The sequence below is a fragment of the Ipomoea nil genome, unplaced genomic scaffold (assembly GCF_001879475.1).
Source record: "Ipomoea nil cultivar Tokyo-kokei standard unplaced genomic scaffold, Asagao_1.1 scaffold2701, whole genome shotgun sequence".
NCBI lineage: Eukaryota > Viridiplantae > Streptophyta > Magnoliopsida > Solanales > Convolvulaceae > Ipomoea > Ipomoea nil.
In genome coordinates, this window is record NW_017619129.1 from 461,303 (window position 1) to 472,167 (window position 10,865).

Genomic DNA, 10,865 nt, shown 5'->3' on the forward strand with positions numbered 1-10,865 from the left:
CATTGATTGCAATAATCGCCCAATGCAATCGCAAAATACAAAGTCCGACAAAGCAATCACAATGAAATCACAGAATCATGTAGAATTTAAGAAGAAAACTAGCGATTCACAAAAATTTAGGAAAAATACTTGCAATTCGCATAGAATTTAGGAATGAAACTTGCGATTCACATAGAATTTAGGAATAAAAATTAAAAAAAAAAAAAAAGAAAATTAAAGAAGAGAAATAATAAAGTCTCCAAATGCAAAATGAGCTCGAATCAGATGGCGGTTAGGAAACAAATTTGTAAAAATACAAAAGTATCCTTACTTCCCAAAATTGGCGTGAAATCTGTGCATAAATATTAACCACCAGAGTATAAATGATCAACGATTAATATTAGTTCTTAGTTTTCTCCTAAGAAATTGTTCTCATTTGATCCAACACACATACATATATATATATATATATACATACATAATGCAACTGCAAGTGGAAAAAATTAAAATCTTTAGTATTTTTTAAATTAGAGGGTAAATTGTTATTTCCAGCTATTTTTAGCTGGTAATTTGGCCTCTTTCACGATAATGTGCATTTATTTATTTATTTATTGTTTCATTTTGTAAACTAATGCGACTTGCAAGCTTGTAAAAGGCGACCACACATGGCAATTTTTTGGCTTTTATTTTTTAAATTTTTATTTTTTATTTTATTATTATATTTATAATTATAATATAATAATATAATATGAAAGGGTCATCACTTTTAAAAATCAGAGAGTATTACAAGGTATAGAGAAAATAGTGAAGTATTTACAAATGTGATGGTATGAAAGTGAGATCCACTTTTCAAAGTGAGAAAGTATTATAGATAATGATATCCCAAACATTCTATGGAGTATTTATCTTTGATTCTCAATCACAAAATGAAAAAGAGTTCTACTACATGTACTCTCAAATCTTATTTCTTCAAATTTACTTTCTGATGTGGCGGGCTCTGATATGTTATTTTCTTCATGTAGGCCTCTGTAAAAGTGTCTACATCAATATTTTAAGTGTGAGAGTAAAAGTTGGGAGTAGTGGAGGAGAGTACATGTAGTATTTTGGAAAAAGTTTCAAATTGTCCCCCTAAGTCGAGTGGATAGCGCAATTGGGTCCTTTAAGTGAAAAAAGCTCTATTCAGGTCTTCTAAACAGGTAAAATTGTTCAATTAAGTCCAAAATGACTTGTTTATTAGGTTAAATGCATACGGTGTTGACATGTGTCCTTATTTTATTTTATTTTATTTTTTTATTAAAAATATTATCTATTATAAATTAATTAAAATAATAATAATAATAATAATAATAATAATAATAATAACAACAACAATAATAATAATAAAAATTATTTAAAAAAAAAACAGTCACTGACTGTCCACACCGAACAGCCATGGGCGTCCAGCCACGACCGTCTAAGGAAGACAGCCACAGTCCCCTCCGTCGGGAACGAGGGCGGCGACGAAGGCTAGAACCGCCATGGGCGTCCAGCCACGACCGTCTAAGGAAGACAGCCATAGTCCCCTCCGTCAGGAACGAGGGCGGCGACGAAGGCCGTAGCCCTCGTCCAGATCTAGAAGCATGGCCGTCTTCCGTCCGGCCACGACTGTTTTTTTTTTTTTTTTTAAATTCTTTTTAATTATTATTATTATTTTAATTAATTTATAATAAATAATATGTTCAATAAAAAAAATAAAATAAGGACACGTGTCAACACCGTATGTATTTAACCCGATAAACAAGTCTTTTTTTTTTTGAAGGCTAACGCCTCCACTGAGGCTCAAACTCATAATCTTCCAAATGGAAGTCCAACCCGAGTACCATTAGACCACATAGTCCTAGTAACCCGATAAACAAGTCAATTTAGACTTAATTGAATAATTTTACCGGTTTAGGAGACCTAAATTAAACTTTTTTCACTTATAGAATCCAATTGCACTATTCAATTTAACACTTTTTCCATAGTATTTTGTAATGAAAAATTAACGAGGCACACCTCAGATTTGACGTGGAAAAAGTTGTATTGCTTGAATAGACACATCGTGAGTAATTGTAATTCCAATCCCATCCTGATCAAAATTCAAAAAGTTGCCCTCCTCGTCATGACGAAAGGCGGTTTAAATCTGAACGGTACGGCGGAGAGAGGGAGGACGACACAATCTGAACGCTCTTTCGCGGTCATCATTCCATAATGGCCGAAGACGACGATGACACTTTCGGAGATTTCACTTTCGCATCTTTCCTTCCCAATATCCCAATTCATGACCCACAACCCACCATTGAAGACGACGATGAATGGGGTGATTTTGTCGATTTCTCGCGAGGATCGGATCACTCCAATGGACCCTCTCAAACCACACCATTCCATCCGCTTGGCGTCTTCTCCAACCCTGGATCTCAGCAGCCGGTCCAATCAACTCCGTTGAGTGAACCGGCGATCACCCAAACCGATTTGCCTAAGACTGCTCAGTGGGTGAAACCCCGAGGCGCTTTGCCGCTTTCGTTATTTGGAGAGGATGAGGATGAGGAGAAACCTGACGAGGAAGACAAATCTGTTCATATCGAAACTCAAGTTGTTAATGAAGAAACTAAGAAATTGAGCAATGGATCGAATACTGATTCGAGTATTGGTTTAAACGATATAATTGCTAATTTATACAATCAGAATCCACAGTTTCAATCTGGAAAACCCCCTTTGCATGCTAGTGAGTATGTTAATCGGAGCTCCGATTTAGGTATCAGTGAGTTGGGTTCGAATTCGGGTTTATTGCCCGTGAGGAATGATTTTGGTACAGTGCGTAATTTTGATTGGAACTTAACTGGGTCGGGATCGAAATACCAAGCAGTTGAATCAAGTTCTAAATTGCTTTCGGATCAAACTGGGTTTAGTTCAAATACGAGTGTTGATGTAACAAACTTAAGTGAACGCAGTGAGCGGATCAAGAGTGACGATTCATTGATTGGTTCGAACACAGGCGGTTTGAGTTCCGATATAACTGCATCGCGTTTGAGTTTTAGTGGTCGGGGTTTTGATTATGGTGAATTTGGATCCACCTCAAAAACTTCAAATTCTAGTTTTAGTGGATTTAACTCAAATTTGGATGCTATGGTTGTAAGTGGAAGTTATGGGGAGGTCGGTGATGAAGATGATGATGATGATGATGATGATGAATGGGAGTTCAAGGATGCATTTACTGAAGCAAGTGATGGGGGTACACACAATAAGGTATAGACTTTCTTAAATAATATTCTGTTCTGTTCTGCATTTGTATTTGGAAGGCATAACATTAGAGAAGTATTTGCATTACATGCTTCTATTTTCTTAATGGTTCTTCTGCAGTTTGGTTGTGCAAATGCCCTTCTCTTTACTAGTTTGATCTTCACATCAGGTATGCTAAGCACCATTAGAAAAAAAAAAAAAAAGAAATTCCAAAGCTTTATAGTTGCTGTGATAGTAACAATCTAACAAGTCTAACAAGTAATATAATAGATTCATCTAACAATCTTTAGTTCCTTTTATTTTTAATTTTTTATTTGTCATAACTTATTAATTTTCTTTTTGGCTACATGTCAATTGATTATTTTTGTGTTGAACTTAACATATCCAGTCTCTAAGAATTTCCTACATGTTAATTAGTAACCTTTAATTTAACTTATGAATCTGTTTCCTGATTCAACAGGTAAAAACTTAAAATCATAAACTTATAATGAAACTTACACAGTGTTCAATAATATTTCAATTGTATGTGGCCTCACCACTGCTTAAGTGACCCAAATCATTGGCATTGCAAAGTGAGGTGGATCAGGATTGGGAGGTATGTGGGTGAAATATTTGAAGTTTTTTGTTAGGTCAACATTTAGCATATCTAAGTTTTTGAATCCTATATTTGTTGGGTCTGTAAGAGATATTAGGTTCAATCTGTCTATCCACGAGTATGTGCCCAAAAAATATTAAAAAGAAAACACCTTTTAGCTTACTGGATCATTGTGAAAGAAAGTCGGTTGCAAATATCCTTTCAAGTTAAGTACTTCAGCCTGAAGAAAGTAATTTCATAAATATACCTGGAATTAAAGCTAATTCTCCGTTTAGATTTGTTGTTTGAGAACACAACTAATGGTAGGAGTGTAGGACAAATGTTGAAGGTGATTGTGTTTTTTTTTAATACTATAGTTCTACCACCAATGCAGTACTTAATTTGTATTCTAATTCGACTTCAATAGTGCACTTACAGTGCATTGCTTTGAAATAATGAGATTTTGTTTTATTGTTCAAAAAAAAAATGCTGTTCACTCAATATAGCTTCTTGTTTACTGAAGGCTGGCTCAGAAGCACAAGAAATTCATGAGACAAAGGCATTTGGCAATGGTTCGAACAGATTGCTTCATTTGTTTCCCATGTCAAATGGATCGGAGGAGGCTGATTCTCATGGACACTATATAGGTGATATGAAGGCATACTCAGTTGGGACTGATAATGGTTCAAATGGATATCTTAATTCTGACTTAAGGGGACATGATACTAGCAACATTATGGCATACTCATACCTGAATGTTCCAAATCATTCAGTTGACATATTTTCTATGTCAAATGGAACTGACCTTGAGGTACTTGATACTGGTGACATGAAAGCATTCTCGTCTGCATTTTCTAATGGTTCAGTCATAACAAATGAATCAGTAAAGGCTAAACCTGAGGCACGTGATACTAATGACTTGAAGACCAATTTGTTAGGGTATTCTGAGAGTGATAATCACTCAATTGCAAATGGGATTTCTGGCATTATACATGAAAATGAGGTTGAAAATAATAAACCAAGCACTTCTGCTCAAAACAGTTTTATTCCAGATTCATACTGGACATCTGAAAAGAGTGTTAGTAATGGTATAGCTGATCTCATACCAGTTGTTGAAGGTGTTGAAACTGATGAAGACTTTGGAGAATTTACTGGTGCATTATCAGATAGTGGATCAAAGCAAGAGGTATATTTATTTTTAACAATTTATTATTTTCTGAAGTCCTTACTTAGATGTTTCTCAAACTAACCTTTTTGTTGTAGGGAGAGTTGAAGGATACTGATCTTTCTCATGAACTTGAAGCTGTCAAGTCTGGTAACAAACATCAGGTGCTTAAATTATTCTTCTTGCGAATATAACTTGTGTGACTGCAGTCTCTTTATTTTAACATTTATAATTGTTATTATTCTAGTCAACTTTTCTGAATTAGCTTCTATGCTTTATCTGTGTTTTTGTTGCTATTATTTCATAGGTCAATATAGTTAATATCCAATATGGTATAGTTATGTATTTGGAATTTTCTTGTTCTTGTTCAGTTGAAAAATTACATTGTTATGTGGTCTACTGTTATTTATAATTTGGCTCCAATCACAATAGATAATGTGATTTCTTTGCTAATCTTGCCCTTGTGTACTAGTGCATAGCTTCTTGGGCTTACAGAGATTTTATGGTTTCATTTTTCAGTTTGTTGTTATAATCAGGATACTTGATCTAAATATATTTCCTCAAAAGTTATCTTTAGCAAACTAGAGAAATTTTCTTTAACTTTGCTTGATCTCCTCTGGTTTTCAGTTAAATTAAGTGCAAGAATCATTTGCTAAATATGTTTGAATGCACATTTATTATTATTATTATTATTATTATTATTATTATTATTATTATTATTATTATTATTATTATTATTATTATTATTATTATTATTATTATATTTTTGGGTACATAATTCACATTTGTTGGAGGTGCACTGTACTTTGAATAAAAATAGAGTATTGATGATTTTAGGGGTTGTTAAACTGGTGAAGAATTAATCAATGAACAGCATTATCCACCAAAATTTTTTTGGATGTTTATTTTGTTTTTGTGAATGTGTTTCCTTACAAGACCTTATATGAGTCATAAACACCAAGTCTGATCTTTTATGTGTGCTCAAGAATATTCTGCAGCCATGTTTTATTATTTCTTTTCCTAATACATAACTGGCAATGGTTCAGGTGAATGTGACAGGGTTTAATCATAAAGAAGCGTTGCCCTTGTCTATCTTTGGCGATGAAGACCTGGAGACTGATGCCTCTTCTACAGTTGAGGATGGTTTTATCTGTCATCCAACTTCTTTTCCAAAAATTGATAAAAAACAGGAACCTGTCATTTCAATAAATGATCTTATATCAAGTTTATACAGCCAAGCAGAACATACCTCTTCTATCAGCTCCTTGCAAAACCTTTCTGATGTTGTAGAACCCCCTGATTCAGGAGCCAGCTCTAATTTAGTGAATGATGAAGATGCATTTGGAGATGAATCATGGGAGTATAAAGGTGGCATACCTCGAGGAACTGAGAACAAGACACTCATTTTTCATCATGGAGATTCACTTCCAAGCAGTTTGTCCATAAGAAAGCTAGATAATTATGTGGATTTCTATTCAGAACTAAAGAAGGAGTTGTCCCTTTATAGTAAATATCAACTTGGGAATCTTCAGGTTTGTATTGCTGCTAAATGATTTGGGGGTTAAGTTATCAATTACACATTGTGATATGTATGGAAACCTCACCAACAAGGTTTCTATAGGTATCAAATTACATATATCTCCTATATTTTAGAGAGATGGTGTTATGTCAAGAGAAGATGCTAAAGCAATAGCTCTTGATGATGGAATCAAAGATTCTCTTTTCCCTCCCTTTTCAGTGTCCACCATAATTTATTGCATAATGGAACTTGTATGCTGCATAAATTTGAGCAAATCATCCAATGAAATTGGGAAACAGAATGCAACATTTGTTGAGGTTACATGTAAACCTACCTCCTAATGCGGATGCCCTACGAAACAATTTCAGAAAAGTTCTAACTAGATCCTAAAAACATACAAGAGCATATAGTGGGCAGAATTTACAAGGCAGCATGTTCGTGGCAAAAGATCAAAAGAAAATATTTAGTAGTCTTGGGAAACCAAAGGAAAATATTTAGTAGTCATACACGTCTTATTTATATATAATAGTTATACAGACCCTATTTACTAGATGCCATTTTATTAGTAAAATCATGGAATTTTAGTTGCTTGGCACTATCTTGAAAGGACTGTCAACTTTCTATCTTTTATAACCTGGAAAATGTAAATTACTCTCTATTGATAGGCAATACTAGTCTTCTTGAGTAATTCTGCCAATTGAAAACTAAACAAAGGAATGAAGATTCGACATACTGCAGAATTTCTTTTATTATCAAAAGGATATGATGCTTTAGTAGTGTTCAATTCTTGGAACTTTTCCCCAAGTAAGAAAACGTTGCTGCTTAGTTTTTCTCTACTAAGCTTTAGTGATCTAATGGTTTTGGGGTGTTACAGCTTTACCTGTTTATATATATCAGAATGAGAGATTTGTAATACTATTTATCTAATGAAAAGGCAAGAAAAGCATTAAGAAGGTTTTGCCAGCATTTGCTTTTATATTATTGGATACCATTTATGCTATTTTTCCATCAATTATGAAAATGTCAACCCTCTCTTTTGTTTTTATTGCATATTATATTTCTTATAATTGTGTAGGAGGCTGGCAAGGAATTAAACCTTGAAGGTTATAATATATGTGAAGAAGATGATTTAGAGGGGCATCCATCCTGGGAGACTTGTTTTCATGAATTTATTGAGGTTCTTAGGAAACCAAAATTTCAAGTGCTGGAATCAGAATATAACTTATCAAGAAGGCTATCTCAAGTATGCTCACCGATTCTTATCTTTCACTAACTCATGGAAGCATTTGAAAACTGTGTTCTTGCCTTCCCCATGGAATGAATCAAAAGATGCAATAGCTTGTGCATGTACCCTTCAAAAGAGTTATTTTAGTGTTTTGCCTGCTGCTAGTCTTCGCTTACTATCAATGTGCTGAATCATTTATTAAAATTTAATTTCAAGTCTCATTTAAGAAGTATATAATGCTATTCAGTACCTGCATGTTATGATTGTTTCTGTGAAGGATTAAAAGGAAAGCAGGGAATAAACTCATGCTATTGTTTGTTGCTTAATCATGTAGTCTAACAATTGACATAATTTGATTCTTGGCTTATGTTTTTTCTGTTTCTTCCTGAAAAACAGATGGAAACTGATTTTAATTCAGCAGTGGAGCTTATTAATCATGCTAGCATAATGCTGAGACTTTTGACATTTGCGTCAGCAAAGGAACAGCTAATTTATGTTTCTGTATGGTACAAGATGTTCTCAGTTTGTACTCAAGAGTTGAAGCATGGTACCTGGCTTTGGAAGCAGATATCAGATAATGATGCTCAGAGTTACGTGTTCTCCAATACTAGAGGTAGTGCACCATCTTTGAATTCATTTTCATAATTTCATAATAATGCAGAAACTGACAAAAGAGCAATGGTAGTGACTAGTGACTACTAGGGCCTAGTGGCTTAATGGTGTTGTTCTCTTTGTAAAGAAATACCTAATTGCTGGTTAGTTCTTTATTTGATTCAGTGCCTTACTAGAATCTCTACATTAATAACAGGAAGAAAATACATTCTGGGACTTGTTGAGATTTACAAGGTGGCTGTAGTGCTTGGAGCTTCAGTCAAGCTTTACCAACCATGGACCTGGTTAAATTCTGTTGATTTCACAGGCATCTATTCACTTCTAGATGAATGCCATGCTCTTTGGTCTAGATTGGGACTTGAGCAAGCTATCTTGAATACATCAGATCCAGCATCTACTGGCACCATCAGATTGAGTCTGGACAATATCAAGTCTATTCATGATCTTGATGCATTTGCCCTTCAAAACCATATTTTCAGTCAGAAAGAAGTTATTTGTCGACTGTCACTCCTAACTTCAGAAGTGGTAAATGGTAAGCAAATTCAGACTTTACAATTTTCCATTCTTGAAAATTCTGTCTTGTTCACGGCATTTGGCTAGTTAGTCCTTGCATGGTAAGATGTATTAGCAGTTATAGTGGTTGTGGCTGGTAACGATTAAGATATACAGCATGAATTGGGTACAGAATGTGTGTCAATTAGCTGCATTGATATAGCCCGTATAGGTAAATAGGAGAACACATTACCAAATCTCTTGCATGAAAAATAGAGTATTATCACACCATTTTAGTGTCTATTCTCTTGGGCCAGCTATGAAGTACTGAATTGCCTCTTGAAATAATATAGGGATAATGGTCAAATAGGCCATTCAACTTTTATGAAAAATGCAATTAAGCCATCGAACTCTAAAGAGCTCCAAATAAGCCAATGAACTTGAAAAAAAAATGATGCAATTGAACTATTTTTACCCCCTATAGCAGGTTAACAATAGGTATGAAGTGGGGAGTGTTCCGTTTCTGTCTTCTAACTCTATTAATTTGATAACTTCCAACATTAGGTATGAAGCTTGTTATCTGGAATGGAGAGCACTACTTTGTCACACTCGCAAATCTCTGGGCAAATCTTATAAGCAATGATCCTCCAGAGTTACCGCATTTAAGTTTTGGATGGTGAAAAATGCTGTTTGATAATTTTCTTGTCTTTATTCTGGAAACAAGTTCCGGTAGAGTAGTGTTCCAAACAGTGGATTGCTTCAAGGAAGATGAGTGAAGACTGATGTACATACGGTCCAAGACTGCATGCCTAGCCCGGATACAAGAAGCAGTTGCGGGCATGCGGCAATATGGCTTTGCTGTTTGAAATCCCCACTGATCAAGCCATTGATTTGGTGGATGGACTTAAAAGCACAGCATTTAATCAGTGAGAGATAAATAGGTATATATATTATATTATATTTGTCATTCCTTTTCCCCATAAATGTAAATTAGTGATTTTGATGTCTAGTGGGATCAGATATATTCACCCCATGTAACTAGAAAATAGGATTATTTGGAAAATGATGACAAAAGCATGCATTCTTTCAATGTTGTCATGCCTAAGTTTTGATCTGATTTGGTTCTGTTATTTTTAATGGAGTTGGGAAAGGCTTCTTTCACTCAACTAGAGGATTAGGTGACCCTATTTCTCCAAGTCTGTTCATCATTGTTGCCTAGTAATCTACCATATTCACATTGTAAGGTGGCACTAATACACCTTTTTTTTTTTTTTTTTTTTTTTTTTTTTTGTACGTAGAAAATTAAGTTTTGTGTGGGTGTGTGTGTGTATTACAGGTTCAATTTTAGTATATTATTTAAAAATAAATCTATGGTACATTAAAAATGAATATTTATTAGTGGTTGAGCTTGCAACGTAGATTACTGTTGGGGCTAATCTTACTTTAGTTACCGATCTTAATGATTTGGTTAAGGTTGCTATATGGAAGCTCATGGCAATTGATTCTCTTTTAAATCTGCATGGCAACAAGAGTTCTACATGTTTGTAGTGTGTATTTTTTTGTATTTGCAGGTGATATGAATGTTTAGATTGAAGTTGAATCGAATTCTTTAATTGATGTTGATAATATGTAATTCCAGGTTGATGCTTCATGTATTTTTCTAGTTTTAGGTTTTGATCGTTAAATTGCAAAATATTACAGTACATTTATTGTTTGTAGTGTTTGATTATCATATGCACACGGTTTAATATTTGCATGGATAATGTATATTATTTATATGTATAAGGTTCATTATTTTTGAACATGTGTTGAACATATAAGGTTCATTTTTTTTTTTACATGCATAAGGTACATTATTCGCATGCATAATATACATTATTTGTATGTGTGGTTCATTATTTTGAACATGTGTTGAATATATAAGGGCCACTATTTGTATGCCTAAGGTACATTATTTGTATGAACATGGTACATTATATGCATGCATAATATACATTAACTGAACATGTATAAGCCTTGTTTGGCAATCGACAGATAGCGG

The 10,865-nt window shown here is 34.1% G+C and overlaps 1 protein-coding gene across 3 annotated transcripts; it reads left to right on the top strand.

Moving 5' to 3' along the window:
- Positions 1-2,092: 2,092 nt before the first annotated feature.
- On the top strand, positions 2,093-9,974 carry LOC109155422. 3 transcript variants are annotated; one of them, XM_019303126.1, is made up of 10 exons: positions 2,093-2,392; positions 2,459-3,243; positions 4,335-4,997; positions 5,075-5,140; positions 6,023-6,508; positions 7,571-7,738; positions 8,117-8,333; positions 8,529-8,864; positions 9,389-9,499; positions 9,553-9,974. In XM_019303126.1, exons 1-10 carry the CDS (start codon positions 2,209-2,211, stop codon positions 9,555-9,557), a joined length of 3,021 nt encoding a protein of 1,006 aa, XP_019158671.1. In that variant the 5' UTR covers positions 2,093-2,208; the 3' UTR covers positions 9,558-9,974. The 3 variants fall into 3 exon arrangements, with proteins under 3 accessions (XP_019158671.1, XP_019158669.1, XP_019158670.1); XM_019303125.1 differs by having other exon boundaries at positions 2,100-2,139; positions 2,195-3,243; XM_019303124.1 differs by having other exon boundaries at positions 2,093-3,243.
- Positions 9,975-10,865: the final 891 nt, after the last annotated feature.

Bases quoted from the DNA above. Each gene is read 5' to 3' on its own strand.
- LOC109155422 (XM_019303124.1), top strand. From the start codon at position 2,209: ATGGCCGAAGACGACGATGACACTTTCGGAGATTTCACTTTCGCATCT. The intron at 5,141-6,022 runs GTGCTTAAATTA...GCAATGGTTCAG, and splicing joins AGTCTGGTAACAAACATCAG to GTGAATGTGACAGGGTTTAA. The intron at 6,509-7,570 runs GTTTGTATTGCT...ATAATTGTGTAG, and splicing joins ATCAACTTGGGAATCTTCAG to GAGGCTGGCAAGGAATTAAA.